This window comes from Solea senegalensis, linkage group LG4 (assembly GCF_019176455.1).
Source record: "Solea senegalensis isolate Sse05_10M linkage group LG4, IFAPA_SoseM_1, whole genome shotgun sequence".
Lineage (NCBI taxonomy): Eukaryota > Metazoa > Chordata > Actinopteri > Pleuronectiformes > Soleidae > Solea > Solea senegalensis.
In genome coordinates this window covers 16,303,209-16,321,487 of record NC_058024.1, presented here as the reverse complement: position 1 = coordinate 16,321,487, position 18,279 = coordinate 16,303,209, and the positions used below count along the sequence as shown (strand labels likewise).

General features: G+C 42.9%; 2 protein-coding genes and 1 long non-coding RNA gene across 5 annotated transcripts; all 3 read right to left on the bottom strand.

Moving 5' to 3' along the window:
• Positions 1-1,018: 1,018 nt before the first annotated feature.
• On the bottom strand, positions 1,019-5,296 carry LOC122768020 (potassium voltage-gated channel subfamily A member 2). Of its 3 annotated transcripts, none has more exons than XM_044023669.1 (3): positions 4,084-5,296; positions 3,899-3,989; positions 1,019-3,059 (listed from the first exon to the last, which is right to left on the bottom strand). In XM_044023669.1, the coding sequence occupies exon 3, from the start codon at positions 2,920-2,922 to the stop codon at positions 1,426-1,428; it is 1,497 nt and encodes a 498-aa protein (XP_043879604.1). In that variant the 5' UTR covers positions 2,923-3,059; positions 3,899-3,989; positions 4,084-5,296; the 3' UTR covers positions 1,019-1,425. The 3 variants fall into 3 exon arrangements, with proteins under 3 accessions (XP_043879604.1, XP_043879603.1, XP_043879602.1); XM_044023668.1 differs by having other exon boundaries at positions 3,899-4,152; positions 4,883-5,296; XM_044023667.1 differs by having other exon boundaries at positions 3,899-5,296.
• A 45-nt stretch (positions 5,297-5,341) lies between these two features.
• Positions 5,342-13,324, bottom strand: LOC122768022. The gene is made up of 4 exons (XR_006360268.1): positions 12,092-13,324; positions 7,798-7,857; positions 7,697-7,722; positions 5,342-7,058 (listed from the first exon to the last, which is right to left on the bottom strand). It is a non-coding gene; the product is annotated as an uncharacterized LOC122768022 (long non-coding RNA).
• A 1,255-nt stretch (positions 13,325-14,579) lies between these two features.
• Positions 14,580-17,717, bottom strand: LOC122768019 (potassium voltage-gated channel subfamily A member 3-like). Its single transcript, XM_044023666.1, has one exon. It carries the CDS (start codon positions 16,752-16,754, stop codon positions 15,213-15,215), a length of 1,542 nt encoding a protein of 513 aa, XP_043879601.1. The 5' UTR covers positions 16,755-17,717; the 3' UTR covers positions 14,580-15,212.
• Positions 17,718-18,279: the final 562 nt, after the last annotated feature.

Below are 18,279 nucleotides of genomic sequence, written 5' to 3'. Positions count from 1 at the left end.
TACACACGAGTCCTTAAACGTTACTACTTTGATCATGAGGACATGACCATGTGACAAACCTATGAAAACGATGGCGCTGCAGGTCTACCACACTGGCAACTGAGATTAATGTCCAAAGCTAGAGTGTGCCTGAGATCACAGCTCAGCTGCAGCAAAGGTTGAACAGCAATGATTTCTACATGGAATGTTAATCGTGATGAGGACTACACATCCTGCTAAGCACAGGATTTGGCCTCATAATTATTCCTCAAGAAATCCTCTAATGTTACATCTTTAGATTTTTTGAAAGAGCTACCTGCGGGCATACTTTTAAAACCGTGGATTTTTGTAGAGAAGGCAGTGTATAGACAAATATTCAGTGACGTGAAGAAGCAAGTGGCAGTCAAGAAACAAGTGTTACTTCTCATTCAGATAAAAATGTCATGCAATTAACTACGGTTATACATATACGACTAAAAGCACCTACCTACCTAACCGGCCATCAGTTTAGTCACAGTTAACCTAACCTACAGTATCTATATTAACAAGAACTGTACGTGTCAAAGAGTGAAAAACAAATTAGACAAGAAGAAACATTCAAGCTGTCCTCAAAGCTCTACAGTAAGACCAGTCTGGGTGAATGGAAGGGGGTGGGGCTTGCATTGTAATACATACAGCACATGTAAGACCAAAGCAGTGAAAAGTCAAGGCCATTCTCAGTCATTCATCAGATACTGATGTCTACTGGGGAAAAAAAGGTGTCGAACCATAAGCTTAGCGCTGACGGCTGTCATTCATCCTTGAAATAATGTGGTGTACTTAACCACAAACCTTGTCACAAGTCACCCACAGGCCACATCAGCGCTGCAGTGAGCTTGCTTTATGCTCACACATTGTCTTTATATCTTAGCGGTGTAGTGTATGTTTTTGTTTCATTGGCTCCAGGAAGCAGCATATGAAGTGAGCAAGTAGGGCTCCTCCGAAAGCGCAGAGCAGTGAGCCTTAGGAAATGAGGAAGCAGGGGACTAAAGCACTTTTTTTTTTCTTCTTTTTTTTTAGCAATTTACTTTTCTTTTTTTTTTTTTATCTTGCTGTGTTTTCTCCCTTATTATTATACGCTATTGTTGGCTACCGTCGTGAATAGGAAATTTTTAGGCATCAGCCAAGCAGACAAAGCCGAATCCATGCAGAAACAAAATTTGAAATTTCACCTTCTTTGACAGTTTATCAGGAGTTTTACGGGCAGGTTGTACAGAGTGACGATGGGATGAGACAGAGCAAATGGTTTATGTGATTATTTTTTTTCACCGTCGGTCATCGTCAACATCCTGAATTCTACTGCCTTAATTTTTCCAGCTCTGTTGAGGTGCTGGAGGGTACACCTGTCCCGTCCAGCTGCTCAGCTCCACATTACCCGCTGTCACGGGGAAGGAAATCCACAGATGACTACACGTCTGTGAGCATTTTGGTGATGTTTACATAGTTTGTGTTGGCCAATGTGCAGTTGGCTGTCTTGAGGTTCTCCTCCTGAAACTCCTCATTGCTGTTGTTCACAGCTTCCTGGATCTCCATGTAGTCCGATTTGCTGATGGTGGAGCCACTCCGGCTCTTCTTCAGCTCCTCCGCTGAATCTGCTTTGGTGACACTGACCTGTAGGTACTGTGCCTGCTCTTCACCTTCCGTCTCACGGTGATAGAAGTAGTTGAAGTTGGACACTATGACAGGCACTGGCAAGGCAATGGTCAGCACACCTGCAATGGCACAGAGGGAGCCCACAATTTTTCCACCAATGGTAGTTGGAACCATATCACCGTAACCAACTGTCGTCATAGACACTACTGCCCACCAAAACGCATCTGGGATGCTTTCAAACTGGGATTCGGGCTCGTCTGCTTCGGCAAAGTAGACCGCGCTGGAGAAAAGAATGACTCCAATGAAGAGGAAGAAAATGAGCAGACCGAGCTCTCGCATGCTGGCTTTCAGGGTCTGACCCAGAATCTGAAGCCCCTTGGAGTGACGAGAAAGCTTGAAAATCCTGAAGACTCGTACTAAGCGGATGACCCTGAGAATGGCTAAAGACATGGCTTGCTGACCAGCTTGACCATCCTCTGGGCTCTCGGCAAGCTCTGTGCCGAGAGTGATAAAGTAAGGGATGATGGCAACAATATCAATAATGTTCATTAAATTAACAAAAAATCCCGCTTTGCTGGGGCAGGCAAAAAAGCGCACCAGGAACTCAAAGGAGAACCATATGATGCAAAGGGTCTCCAGGACAAAGAATGGGTCGGTGAAGTAGGTGGACGTGTATCTGATAATTGTGGTGTTGGTCTCAGGTGAATAGATTTCCGAGTGAGACTTGTGCATATCATCCTCATCGTTGCGAAATATGGGGAGCGTCTCCAAGCAGAAACTGACTATAGATATCAGGATGACCATGACAGAGATTATGGCAATAATCCTAGCAGGACCTGAGCTCTCTGGGTACTCGAACAGCAGCCACACCTGTCTCTGAAACTCATTATCTGGAAGGGGCCGCTCTTCCTCCTTGATGAAGCCCTCATCTTCTCTGAATATCTCAATGGCCTCCTCGCCCAGCTCATAGAAGCGAATTTCCTCTGAGAAAATATCAAGGGTGACGTTAACCGGCCTTCTTAGCCGGCCCCCTGATTGGTAATAATACAATATGGCGTCAAAGCTGGGTCTGTTCCTGTCGAAAAAGTATTCATTCCTCAGCGGGTCAAAGTACCGCATCCTCTTTTTGGGGTCCCCCAGAAGCGTCTCTGGGAACTGGGAGAGGGTTTTGAGTTGTGTCTCAAAGCGCAGCCCTGAGATGTTAATGACCACCCTCTCACAGCACTCATGGTCGGCCTCCGGGTCGTAGTCCTGTGGGTGTCCCGGGTGTGCAGCCGCCTCGTCAGAGGGGTCGCCTGTGGCAACAGTCATTCTGCAGGGAGAGGAGGCCTGCACTTTTCAGTGAGTCTGGGTCCTGCAGCCTGGAGAACTGCAGGCAGGAACCAGGAGAGGGAGGGGGCTCAACACCGTAAAGACCTGACGGCCACAGGATGTCACCTAGGGTCTGACTGCATGCAGAACAGACCGAGCAAAGACAGACAACAAGGTCAGGTAAACTTGAGACATGATTCACCACTCAATACTGTTTCCATGCAGACAAAGGCACCAGGACTTTGCTCTGGCTTCAAGATCAGTTAAAAATAGATGAAACTGAAACCACCCTCTAAAGCAGTGTCATAAGAATTGATACGACTTATGTTTAGTTCGACTATAAGGTGGTCGATATCAAAATGAATTAGCTCGAGGCATCACACTGCATCTATCAAATGATATGCAACAAAGCAAACTGCCTTGCACATAAACTCCCTCAGTGCAGGTAAACTCAGAGGCTAACTGGCTTATAAATGTACAGAAGCTCATAAATCCAGGACGCCGATCTGCTGCCCTGCACAGTGTCCAATGAACGGGAATACCTTTTAGCACTAATGCCATGCACAGATATAGCGATGCACCAAATCCATACAGACAACATTCTGTCCAGGATAACACACATAACCACTGCAGTTTAAACATGACACTTTTAAGACTCACTGCAGTGGCAAAGCGACCACACAGACGCCTCATATTAACTGACTCCAGCTGAGTTTTTTTCTTGGTGCATTTTGGTCTTGAAATGGTGCCTTGTCACTGAAATATTCAGAAACATCTATAAATAATTTATCCATAGAAGGAAATAGGAGGGGGGTGGGGGGGGAAACAACTGCATCTCATTTTTTTTTTTAAAGATAAATTCTTTAGACGCATTATAGAATTAGATGTTTAGTGATGAGTTTGAATGATGGGCGCAATAATAAATCAGGAAAAACACATGCATGGGTGAATGAAAGCCGCTTTCTTTCAAACATACCTGCTAACATCATCTTCGTGTCTGGTGGGAGTTGAAGCTCCTGCTGTGACCAGGAAGGCGAATAAGCTGCTGCGACACTCAGGTCTCCTGACTTCATGTAGAGAGAGTACAAAAAATATAGATATGAATTTTCCAATGTGAGACAGTGGATGAAATTCACCTCATGTTGTCTGCGGCATCCTCACCGTGTACAGCGGGTACAGTATGTGCGGGTGTGTCCTCGCTTTCCCCCCTCCCCGTCTCCTTTCCTCCTGCTGTCGTGGGATGGCGATTGGCACAAAAAAAAAAAAAAGAAAAAGGGAGGAGGGAAACGATCAAGGAGACGCCGGTGCTTCCCTTAACAACCAAAAGGTGCTGGGATCAGCAGAATGATCAGCCTCCACTGTTCCCGCTCCACGCTGCCGTGACGCGTGACAGGTTACGGCTGCAGAAAGCCGCAAAGGTAAAAACAGTCCACAGAGAGTGGCTTCAAATAAGATGATCTTATTACCAATAAGTAATAATTAGACGACCTCTTCATTTCAATACACCCATTTTAATGTCTTCTTTTCATATTTCCATCCCGACGTGACTGACTGCAGAGTCTGGGCTGCACATAGAGCTCATGCAGAGTAAGTGCATGCGTCCCAACGCCTACTACACACACACACACACACACGTTCCCATTAGAGCAGAACAGCGTCCTCAGACACTGACTTGTAACGACGTGGATGAAAGAATCGCCCATTGGGACAGAGGATTATGAGGGAGACACACACAGAAACACATACTGTAAGCTTATAGGCGACCTTTTATTGGACCTGCAGCTCAGGAGGAAGGTGAGGAGGAAACAGAGTGAGCACTGACCGCTGCATGGGCTGATATATAAAGCTTAGTCAAACCTGCAGTCAGGCATTGCTCTGCATACCAAGAGAGACGTGTGGTGATGTAGAAGGCAAAGGCAATAAAACATGATAGGCTCTCCATCCGCACTCCACTTCTTACCTCAGCTGCAGTGTGGGCAGTTTAAAGGGCCCCACGTCTCCTGCACTGATCAGCAGGGATGCAACATTTGACATTGGGTGGCAAAGGAGTGGCAAGAAGGAGCGGCAGGGTGGCATTGGACATCCTCAATGCAGTATGTAAAAAAAACAAAAAAGAATCCCTTATATGTCAACAAAAGATCCACAAAAACACTTTTTATTGTATCATTGTCCCTTCGGATTAAAATATGGTAACATTTAGGCTTGAAGGTTCCTTAAAATACAGCACAGGACTGATATCAGCTGTCTCTCCAGGACGATTATTGTTCAAAATGCCTCATGAACATATTAAGATTAATTTATAATTATCATTTGTTCATCTTTTATTTCAATGCTACGAGAGGCTTTTGAACATACAAGACATACATATAATTTTAAGGACATTAAAGATGGGGCAAGGCTCTGCAGTAGCCCCCGCCCTGCAGATCTACCCCTGGCTGTTGGTCGCGTACATAGTTTTAGGCCTTGTTCAGACTGCCAGAATAAAATTTAATAATAATTTAAGCATGTCCAGATTTTAAGTCTCGACATTTTTAAATAAAAGGCTTTCATTTCTAATTTCTAATTACTACACCTTCACTTCTGTCTTGTAATTCTTGCGTATTTGTACTTTTTGTGCACAGCAGTTGCATTTGTAATCTTCCCCCGGTGACACGCTTCATTAATAATAGATGGGGAAGAGAAGAGAACGACTAAAATAGAACAAAACCTCCATCGCTGCGCCTTGTTTGGTTCAGCGTGAACAAAGAGAACCGATCAGTACTCAATCATCTTCCCATTATTATGTTGGGAACGAAAGCACCATGTCCACAAGTGACCTCAGGAGAAGCCAAAGGTTAGCGGGAATCCCTCGGCCGTGAAAGTGGGGGAGGTGAATGAGGAGCATTGGGGAAAGCGGGGGGAGTGATGGGGGTAGGAAAGTAGGATGATTTGTGTGAGACTGGGCTTTGCCAAGGTAGTCCTCAGGCAGACCTGAGAACATCAAGGCTCCCACTATTTTCCCTTCTGTCTCTGTGCAGCCTGACCGCCTGTTTGTTTCCACACATGCAGAATCATCTCACAATCTCCTAATGGCTTTTGTATAGGCTCAGACATTTTTTATGAGTTGGGGGAGCCTTTACATAAACTGTTAATGCAGTCTTTAAAGCTCAGTTGGCCTCCTTTAATTAAAAGTGAAGGGACCCAGTTCTGTAAATGCTGCATGTCTTTTAATCACTTGGGGACATGACAGTGAGAGGTTGTGTAAATTGGCAGATAATGGTGTCAAAAGAGAGTTTACGTCCAAGAGGTATTGATTTCAGGAGTCATTGTCGTTGCTGTGGGATGTACAGTAGTTTTGGAACAGGGACTGGGAGCAGAGAGGATGAACTTAAGCTGAATGGTCATATATACACTTTTATCTAATCATTCTCGGTGTGGATTATATAATGTCTACAGCAAGACTATGTGCAATTTTACTTAACACTTGCACTCATAGCAGAGCAGATAACAGATTCCAGAGATGATATCAAAGTGACACTGAAGATGAAAGTCATTTTAGAAGCACAAAACTTGAGAGTCTGCATTGAACCCCAGTGAGGTTATGATTTTATCACGTGTCTGAAAATGACATATAACTGTGAGATTATCTAGAAAAGCTTGGTGAACAAAAAGTGGACACAAGATCTCCTGTTGTATACGGTGCTGACTTTCATTAAAAACTTTCAATTACAACAAACAAGCATTAAGAGTACGAGTTACAAGAGCAAGTAATGGCTAAATGTGTGCAACTTGGTGATCAAATCTGAGTAATCATGTAATCAGTCTATAGACCCAGTGAGGACAAAAGCAGCTAGTGTTTAAAACAAATATAGCTATATATAGCAGAAACAAATTTTAATATACACACATATACACATATGCACATGTTTTGTACAAACAATAACTGCAGATCGATAACTACCTTTGAAAGGACCAACATACAGGGACAAAGCACACTCTCATATTCAGAGAAAACTCACACAGACACAAAGAGAACATGCTAACTCAACACAGCAAGGACAACATTATTTATTATTACACTTACCATTAGTCACTCCAGGTTGATAACTTGTGCCATCCTTCTGTGACGCCTTCTCCTTTGCCTCCCTTGGGTGGAGCTAACAGGCGAGTCCATAGATTTATTTATTACATTGCCATCTGTGTTAATGAACCTGAAATACTTTCACAAGCTGCTTTTCAGATGCTTTGGTGTCACGACTGTCCAAAAATGGAGGACACAAGCAATGTAACCTCGCGGGCAAAGTGGATCTAATGACAAGCTACATCCACAACGCTCTCCTTGGACCATGTGGTATTCATCTCAGATGGTCGAATGCACTCCTCACCTGTATATTTGAACTCAAACCTTCCCCCCATACGTCTGAAGGGATGTTCAAATTTCAGATAAAGTGACAGCTTTATCTGTTAGTCCCAGTTGAATCTGGATTCATACGTAGAACCTTCTTGATGAAAGTGTTTCCCAATCCTGGTCCTCAGGGACCCACGGCCCTGGATGCTTTAGATGTTGCCCTGCTCCAATACACCTGATTGAAATGATGGCTAATTATCAGGCTTTTGCAGAGCTTGATGACGAGCTGATCATTTGAATGAGGTGTGTAAGAGCAGGGCAACATGGTTTTCACACCTAATAGTTGAATTGGGGATCGCAACGTTCAGCTGGTCCAAGTTTGCTTTTCACATACTGCACTTTAGTGAAACGAACCAAACCTTTTGAATAACATGTTCCCCTCCTCACCTGAGGTGGCGCTGCATCAAGAATTACTGAAAGAGAAGACAAGACAAACAATGAACATGTGGTATATTTTAGTCTGACCATATTTCTATGAGAGCTTTTACCTCGTTCTCACTCCACGTCTGACCACGAGCCACTTCTCCCAGCTCCAGGCAGTGGTTTCTCTGAGGACCAGAATTGGGAAACACTGACTTACAGTAAGAAGGTTCTATGTAAGGCATCAGTACTAACCCCTGCTCCACCGTGTTGCCACACTCAAGGGCCTGCAGTGTCTGATTTGTAAGTTTGGCCGGTAACAGCACAATTAGCTCCACTCAAACTTCCCACAAGTTTATCAGGTGTCAGTGCTGCTCAGTCCTGTCTGTGCAGTGTGCAGTGCTCTTTTTATAGAGGGATGTTGTACCTCTGCTGCTCCTGCATACTGCATTGCAGCAGCCACAGGTTTCCCCACATACACACACACACCATCTAGACCCTGCTCTACTTATGAGAAGCTCAATATAATAATGCACATAATGCAGAACAATGAAAGAGGTGAACTTAGCATATCAGGTTCACTCTTTTACTTGCTGCTGTATTGACCCCAAGATGTATTCATACCATAGACATCCTGTCCACCGTCTGTTTTTTAAAATGTTTCACCCCTCCTCTGTATTTCTAGCAGTCTCACAGCTGTGTTGCTAACCACTGATTTCTTTTCAATTCATCTTCACTGATACTAAGTTTATTTAACCCTCTGGGAGATGAGTCATTCCAGCATCACTGTTCAGGAGATAGAAGTTGAGGCTGCTTGCAAAAGAGGCCAAGTTATACATAGAGCAAGTAGAAACAATACATAAAACGATTGAATTAGATGCACAAATATGTCGTAATGCAGGTCCCTGAATCCGCCACTGTGTCCTGGAGCTACCGCGTCCTGGATCTATATCTGAGGCAGCGGCCACATGTTACCAACACACACACAGATCATAACAGCTGCCTGAAGTTCCAGCATGATTCAGCTTCAAGGCCTTGCTCTACTTCTGACAAGCTTAATAATAATAATAATAATAATAATAATAAATAAGTAAAATATGATAATAATAATAATCCCACCCTTCGCCCTATGTCAGCTGGGATGGGCAGCCCCACGACCCTCATGTGGAGTATAAAGCAGTAGAAGATGAATGAATGATAAAGAAATGGTAGGAATCCAAACCAGGATATGAATTCCTGTCAGGATCATATGTTGCATACTCATATTTTTTTGTAACCAAAATTGCATCACGTTTTACATGACTGCATATAAACGTGATCATTTTTACTGCTTGTGGCTGAAATATGGAAATGAGGGTAAGAATTTCCTGTTTGTGTATAGAATAGCTCATGGTTTTTCCTTAAGACACCAACATTCTTCATTAAAAACAGGGTTAAATCAAACCTTTTCCAATTTCCCTCATTTCTGGGATTAAAGTGATGAAGTCGCGATGCTGGCGAGTCAAATTGACAGGACATTCGTTTAGAGCAACATTTTTCAATGAAAATATCACCATTAGGCGTCAGTTCATCAGTAATCGTCATCACACTTCAAGATGATGACATATTGCCATATCTCTAGATACTGTATGGTGGCGAAAAAAGATGATCACAGAGATAAGGATGGGGAAGAGGAAAAACATTATGCAGAGAGAAGGAGGAGAATCAAAGGGGGAGGGAAAAAGACAAGAGAGTCACGCTTTTCAGATTGAGGCCCAGCAAGATGCTGGAAAAGATCCAGACACCAGGAGGGACACTGGTTCACTGCGGTATCCTGCCAAGCTGCACCTCCCTTAGACTGATAACCTCACACAAATGTGCACAAACCCCGATCACACAAACTTGTTTTCTTATCTTTAGGAGCAGAAGAAGACGGGGTGATGTGCCTGTGGTACACTTTCCATAGGATAACTGCAGCATTTGGCTGACAGATGAAAAAAAGATCTTGGCTGCATTCCTGACGCTGAGGAGAAGGACTTTGAGTCAGCGAGTCAGTGAGCAGTGACACGACTGCAGGGATACCCTGCTGCCTATAAAATGTGTCACATTGTGAACAATGTGTACAGTTTGTATGAGTGAGTGGGATTCAAGTCACGGTAAGTGCTTGCTGCAGGAACACTGGGTAATGTAACACCAAGGTCATAGCGGGAAGAAGATATGAGGGTGGAAGAATACAATTAAAACACTTTGTGCATGTGCAGCATCGTGGGGTGGTTTACTTGCACTGCATTTATTTTTACCGCATGTGACTCACATTGTACAAATTAATTTAAACAAAAAAACTACTTTACGATGTCTGACAAAGGAACGACAGCTGTGTTCGCTTCCTGTAGGACAGATGCACATGATGGGACTTGGCATTTACAGCGACGGCTTACTGTGCCACTGAGATGATGCAATTTTCACGTCAGTGAATCAAGGAACCGAAACTATTGGCTCCAGCCTCACACAGCAGGCTCATCTGCTGCAGATGCTGCTGCCGGAACTGCAACACTCAAGCCTTTATCAGTATGCAATGTCACAACAAGGACTTGTCGAGACATCTGACCTTCGGACATCGCCTTCAATTATTACATACGTGTTATCAGTCAAGATGGAGACAAACACTCCTACAAGCACCAAGATTTCAAAAAGAAATCTGAGGTCAGAATCTTACGTTCAGCCTCATTCGGTTGCTACAGTCACCATTTTCTGGGGGCAGCTGTGGGAGGAGGGTAGGCAGTGACATCACGCCTACAGCATCTCCGGTGCCTCTGGGATATTTTGGGTAAAGTTCCAGCACGGTGACAAAGCACTTTTCATTTCGCTGCAGTCAGTTGCTGTAGTTAAAAGATGAATTAAGTGTAAAATGTGTGGATTATTATTATATTCCTTGCTTCACGGGTCCACACCTGGGACCTGATCGCAGGCACGTACCACAGCTGCTTATATGAAACTGGTTTCACTGCGAGTGTCTGTCCTCAGCAGGACAGGGAGGGGGGGCTGTGTGCATCCTCTGACAGACTTTCTGCACTCTCCTGTGTCCGAGTGAAAGCCCTGAACACCGAGTCTTGATGCAGAAAAGTGAACTTTATAAAAAAGCCCCCAGAGTGCCATTATACGTTCACCAAAGAGTAGATAGATGAATGGCACACAGAGAAATAATGGCCATATGTCTAGTGGGTTTCTATTTTTGGCAGCACTGAGTTACAGTTTTAGGGCAAATACTGTACCACATAAAAATATCATCAGAGCAGGGAGCACGAATGTGCAACACTGTGAATAATTGCACCGGATGCAGCCACTGCCTGCACTTTTCCTCTCACCGGCGTGTTATAAATGTGCTTTGGTAAAGTTCAAGGATGACAAGCATGCAAGTCTCCAGTAGCGCACGCACACACACACACACACACACAGCCTATGTTGGCTTGCTGGGCATCATTGGAAGAAGCGAGCGACTGCGAGGCATTGTTCATCTCATGTGGTGAACATTGGCATGATGAGGAAAAACAAGGGCGAGGTCTCCTCCACCAGAGTCCTCTGGTCTACTTGGAGCAACAGTGTCAGATAGAACCAGCTGTAGCAGCTGACTCCAGCTGTTTTTTTCCAGGTCTGTATGTGTGTGTGTGTGAGAATCATCACACATGTGAGTTCATACATCAGAGCAGCATGTGTGTGAACGCTCTCTCCAGGACTTCCTGTTCTCCAATGACCAGCAGAGTGAAATCGGGCGACACAAGTCAGACAGTCTTACAGCTGTGTCGAACTAAAGACCGCTCACTCACACACACACACACGCACAATTTCACACATGGACGGCGAGATAAACACAGCACACACATAAAACGTAATAAGTGTAATTTTGAATCTGTCTTTATGGGTTAAAACTTACGGTAGTATCAGTGTAAAACTGTAAAATCAATTCTGTGCCACTGCACTTTCAAGCTGATTTTAGTGAAAGGGTATTCTGTATATGACGTCAATAATTGGATCGTATTTTGAATACTTTTCATATCGTTTTACCTTATTGTTCTATTCTATTGCTAACTATTTTTCAATAATGTCAAATCTAATCTAAACAATCCTTACTTTGAATAGTAAACATTTTAGAAACGTATTTAAACAAAAGGATGCAATGTTCTTAAATGACAAATGTCTGAATACAGGCAGCCATTTAAAACCTTTGAGAGCTAAACAGAACAGAACTCAGAAGAACAGTATAGGCAAAAAGAAACCACACAGACTAATAATAAGTATATAATTCGATACAACGCTTTAAAAAGAATTCATTTATCTTCTTTAACAAGCTTCTTGAATTCTAAACACATAAGCTACTGATCATTACTTTAAAAAAGGCAATATTGGAGGCAGAATAAACATGAGGCCATGGTCTAACACATTTACCTTTGCTGTGATCCTTCTCTCTGCATAAACCAGAACAGAACAGGCTGAACTGCAGGTGTCCTCGTATACCTGCACTGCTGTTGAGCTACACAAGAGATGATTAATGGTGCTGGATAACTCTGAGGCATGGTTTCATTTTCCCCTGGGTAAAAGTACATTGAAGAAGGACTTTAATTCCAGTACAGAAGACAGAGAGGAAAGAGCAGCTCAGCACTTCTAAGAAACAGCACCTGGAACTGTGGGACACATGGTACCTGGCCCAGAGGACTGTGGTCTTTGCAACTCTGTGTAAAACTCAACAATCAGCAACATGGAAAAAAAAAAGATTACAAATGTGTGACTCTCAATGTAAAACTACTTTACTTTAAAATGATCCTGTGCAAGAAATCATAGTCATGACATTAAATCCTCTCATACTTTGTGCTCCTTTTCAAAATGTTTTCTTTTCTACAATCCTTACTGCTTTACTCCCTATACTCACTATTTGGACATCTTTTTAACCTAATCTGAATAAAACAAGTAATATGTCCTTAAAGACCTGTTACCTGTGTAGTTAAATGCTATCCGAACATCTGTTTTGCCATATCATTTATAAAGCCCATAATGTTTAGTTTGAGTTGAAAATGTAAGGCAGCAGTACATTATCTCTGGTTTTTATTAAGTCATAATTAACAGTGGCTTTGCACAGGACTACATTATATTCTTATGCTCCCCAATGTGTCACTGAAAGAGCACACTTTCTTTCAGTGTTACGAAAATCTTTCATTACAAACTTATTAACGGTTGAACTTCAGAGATTGTGGTTGTACCTAAGTGGCAGTTCAGACCTTTGAGGGGGAAGTTTGGTTTGCAGCAGTGGTTTTAAAAGACATAAAGATATTGCAAGCAACCTGTCACAATGTTTGTTTAAAAGAAAATAAACATTGATATTTGTTATATTTTGGGTCAATTATATCCCAGACTCTCTGTTTGTTGATGGTTTATAATAAACTATTAAAAATTCCATTTGTGGGAATCCATTTAATTTTATTTGGGAACAGGGAATTTGGAAACACAATAATGTTTGATGTCTGTGATGTCTGTCGTAAAAATCTAATGTCTAAAATCTAAATCATAAAACGCAATCTTCATTCATTGCAGAAAAACAAATTGTATACAAAAAAAGGTTTATTACAAAGTATAATGTATATGCAGCTTTAGAGATATTTGTTAAGCTCTTATTATTATTATTATTATTATTATTATGTGTCAGCAATTTTGTTTTGGAACAAACATAAAAAAAATATGCTCCCATCTGTTTACATACAGTTTTTAAGGCTAAAAGGTGAGAAATAACTCACTATAAAAAGATTAAATATCCCTGGCCAAGAGTAATAGCTAAGAAAATCCACAAGAGCGCAGCACTGAGTTATTTTCAGTGCTAAAACCTGTTCGCTCAACATCAGCACACCCAGCACGAAATCTTTACGTCACTATTTTACCCACTGTCACACAAATTTTAAACGTTAAATTTGTTTTTGTTTTTTATTACTGATGGGACGATTAATTATAGATTGCATACAGAATCAAATGACAAATAAATGTCCACAAACTAAATGAAATTATATGATTTATCAGTCATTTAAAGCAAGGGATTATTCTTAAAAGTCAGATTTGTCCACATCTGCAGCTTCCATTTGCTTCACTGTAAACTGAATATGTCTGAGATTTATTGGACTGTTAGTTATAGTCACAATAAGACATCATGTGTTCCTGTATTCTGAGAAAAGTATGTTCACTCGTTTATAAACAATGGAAAGACTAAATGATTAATGATGAATCGAGAAGACGATCAGCCGTCTCAGACAAGATTATCAAACATAAGATGCAGGCCTTGTGCTTCATTTTAAGTCGCCTCCTTTGAGTTTCACCATTTAATTGTTTGTTGTCACTTTGTACTACAAAGCACATATGAACATTTCCACCGGAGGGGATGAAAGGTAGCTGACGTCAGACCTTGGTTGGCATGCCAGCTCCAGAGAATGGAGCTCAAACAAAGCAAGCAGAGTGGTTTCTGATACGACACCTTTTTATGAAAATCATATTTCTACATATCCACTGCTGTCAAAAGTTGCTGCGTATTAACGTCACAAAATTGACTGAGAGTAATGAATGAATGACACTGATTAATCCACAGTTCTATTTAAAAAAAATAAATAAATAAAAAAATTCCATTCAAAAATCACCGTCATCATCATCATCATCATCATCCCTATATCACCTTTCAAGGACAAAAAGGTGACAGAAAAGGAGATAATGAACCACACTTGGAAAATCTTCCAGCCAAATGCCATGGTAACATTAGAGGGGGTTACCCAGGAAACCAGTGTCGTCATGGAGACTGCATCACAAGGCGGGCTCAGCGAGCATGGAGGCGGGACACGCACCAAGCATGCGCTCCCTCCTCTCCTGCACATTGTTTTCATCCTGTCATCACGTGACCACACACACGCACACATTCATAAAGTCTGGAATTTATAAAAATGTAAATATAAATATTCAGGCAAAGCTGATACAGACGGGATCAGTGAACGTCCGTTTTATTTAATATATAGACTATAAGCACTAAATAAAAAATACAATTTTACGTTAAGATCGAGTCATAATTTATGATAAGCGTGTCTTTCCATCCACTCTCAATGATGATCAAATGCACAAGTCCAACAGGTTATGATATTAAATATAACCCAAACAGACAGTTGGCTATGCATAAAGTCTGTTCTTATACATTACAAGACAAAGCACAAGACTATGACTGTTTGGTATAAATGCATTAGAGTATATGCTACACGTGTACTTTTCGCATTAGAACATCGATATGTAGGCATCATGTGACACTATAGACTCCGAAATGTCTGTTTTAACATGCAGCTTATTTCGTCAGGAAATTGCAAAAGTTTTTTTTTTTTCATAATACAAAATATTTACACTAGAGATAAGTGACTAATGGTGAATTAAGTTGTATAAGTTACTTGTTGAAACAGACATTTATCCACAGATATGGACTGACACATTGCAATCGGCTCTATAAAAATAATATTATAGTACACATCTATTTCTTCATGCTCCACAAATGATTCGTCTACACGTCTGTGAAGATCTTTTTGATGTTCACGCAGTTCTGGTCATTCTCGGTGGTGAAGTTGGGCTGTTTGAACGCACTGTTGATGCCCTCCTCTATCACCATGTACTCAGACTTGCTGAGAGACGTGGAGCTGCTGGACCTCTTCAGTTCTCCTGAGGGAAGGTGCTCGCAGCTCCCCGTGTTCGCGTACTGTGGCTGCTCATCCCCATCAGTCTCTCTGTGGTAGAAGTAGTTGAAATTGGACACAATCACTGGTACGGGTAAGGCAATGGTCAGCACGCCCGCTATTGCGCACAAAGACCCCACTATTTTCCCACCAATGGTCACTGGATGCATGTCCCCATATCCAACTGTGGTCATAGTGACAACTGCCCACCAAAACGCGTCTGGGATGCTGGTGAAGCTGGACGAGGGGTCGTCTGCTTCTGCAAAGTACACCGCGCTGGAGAAGAGGATGACTCCGATGAAAAGGAAGAATATAAGCAAACCCAGCTCCCTCATGCTGGCCTTCAGCGTCTGTCCCAGAATCTGAAGCCCCTTCGAGTGTCGTGAGAGCTTGAAGATGCGAAAGACCCTCACCAGCCTGATCACCCTCAGGATGGCGAGAGACATAGCCTGCTGGCCACCGTTGATTTGCTTCTCGGCCAGCTCTGTCCCCAGAGTGATAAAGTATGGCACTATGGCCACAATGTCAATGATATTCATGATGTTTTTGGAGAAGGAAGTTTTGCTGGGGCAGGCGAAAAATCTCACCAACAACTCAAAGGAGAACCAGATGATACACAGAGTCTCTATAACAAAGAAAGGGTCTGTGAACGGGCTTGGTACCGAGGGAGCAGTGCCGTTGACCGTGGATGCCACTGTGGTTTGCTCTTTCTCGTCCCGAAACTCCGGGAGAGTCTCCATGCAGAAAATAACTATTGATATCAAAATAACAAGAACAGAGACGATGGCTATTCCTCTCGCTGGCCCGGAGCTTTCGGGATACTCAAACAAAAGCCAAAGCTGCTTTTGGAAATCATTTTTGGGCAGAACGCGCTCCTCTTCTTTTATAAACCCCTCATCATCTCGGAATTTCTCCATTGCCTCCTCTCCCAGCTGATAAAACTTAATCTCCTCGGAGAAAATATCAATGGGGACGTTAACAGGTCTCCGAATGCGCCCCCCTGACTGGTAGTAGTACAGGATCGCATCAAAGCTCGGTCTGTTCCTGTCGAAAAAGTACTCGTTCCTGAGTGGGTCAAAGTGGCGCATCCTTTTCCTGGGGTCCCCCAGCAGCGTTTCTGGGAACTGGTTGAAAGTTTTCAGCTGCGTCTCGAAGCGTAAACCCGAAATGTTAATCACCACCCTCTCGCAGCAGCCCTTGCGGCCGCGCTCATATCGATCCACGGTCAGGTGAGGCGCCGAGAGCACGGCGGACTCCTCCAGCATGTTTTCCACCGTCATGACGCCCGTCTCCACCCCGGCATAACCCCGGCTGCTGCCCCTGAGCCTGGCGGACGAGGGCGACTGGATCACGCTGGAGGTCCGCTCATCCATACAGGTGGTTTTCAGTCTGGGAGGCAGAGAGAGCCACGCCTCTCTCACCCGAAGCCTACAGCTTTGGAGAGCTGAGGCCGACGCCACTTAACATCTCCCCTCACCATCACCTTTCCGTGCGTTGCCACATACTGACGCGCTCCACTCCCCTCTGCCTGTTGTTTTTCAAAACACGTCGACACACACACACACACACACACACACACACCCACGGCGAGCATATGTCTGACATACGTCCAACCGCCGCCCCATCAGGATTTAACCTCTCACCAAACGCCAAGCACGAGCCCTCATTCCACTTTGATGGAATAAAAACACTTGACGTGTCACCTGTTTGATCCGTGTCCCATTATTAACCAGTGAGCGCATGCACGGCGCGCGTGTGGACCGTAACAGCAGATTGAGGCTGCTTGTCTTCATTAAACAACTGTCAGCAGCAAAGTGAAGACACATTTCATTCGTTTTACTTTACAACAAGAACATCTTTGCTGTGCGATGAAATAGTTGACACTTTTGCCAAACATCATTAGTTACTGCTTCACTTTCCCCTTCCTCTGATGGAAACGTTATTTTCGTCGCAAACAAAAACAGAGGGCTGAGAGTGGCTGTGTCGATATATCCACTGTCTTGAAGCGAAGCTGAATATTTAATCGCCTGCTCTTTTATTGCGCGTCTTATTTCTTGTTGAAGGGTTATTGCTCTCCATGGTGCTGAAAACGAGCGCGCTCTCATCAGCATGAGTTGTATTATGTATTAAAAAAGATGCGATTGGTGGGAAGATTAGGCTTCGGGAGCAGTTACCTTATTCCCTCTCTTTTCCTCCACGCGGTGATAAAAAAGGAAAAAAAAACGCCCGAAAGAAGCGTCTGTCGTTTCAACTTCTATTAATAGCTATGATTCATTCAGTGCAGGTTCCTATGCTGACAGGCTGCATCAGTGGAGTCTATCAGTGTCGCTAGTTATAAGCAGCACGTGTGCACTGTGTTGTTATTTAGTTTAACCACTGTGGGTTTTAATTCCAGGATGTGCAACCCACAGGGAAAGCCACTCCCCTCCTCTTTCCAAATATGGCAACAACTACATCCTAAATGAACACATTGAGAAATCTTCTTTATAGTGAATAGTACTGGGCAATAAAAACATATTTTGCAGCTGCGGGCCTTAAAACAAATAAGATGAGGACAGTTTAGCAGTATATTTAAGGTAATAAATAGGAGACAAAAAATAAGTTTATTGGCCCAAATATCAACAGGGACAAAAGAGATTCCCCAATTTAAAGACTGAGGAACCACACAACAGAAAACCCAATATTCTTCCATTCAACCAGACACCTGAATGCAGAATGGAGACTTCATATTAAATACTGAGTAATGTGGTTGAAATCACACAAATCAACCACACTGCACAACAATGCACAATCTGAATAAATATCTGTCACAGATTTAAGATACTTTTAAGATATTTCATTTTTCAGATGTGTATTGCATGTGTAACTGCAATGACCAAAGACATAACCTAAGATAAT

Bases quoted from the DNA above. Each gene is read 5' to 3' on its own strand.
- LOC122768020 (XM_044023667.1), bottom strand. From the start codon at position 2,922: ATGACTGTTGCCACAGGCGACCCCTCTGACGAGGCGGCTGCACACCCG.
- LOC122768019 (XM_044023666.1), bottom strand. From the start codon at position 16,754: ATGGATGAGCGGACCTCCAGCGTGATCCAGTCGCCCTCGTCCGCCAGG.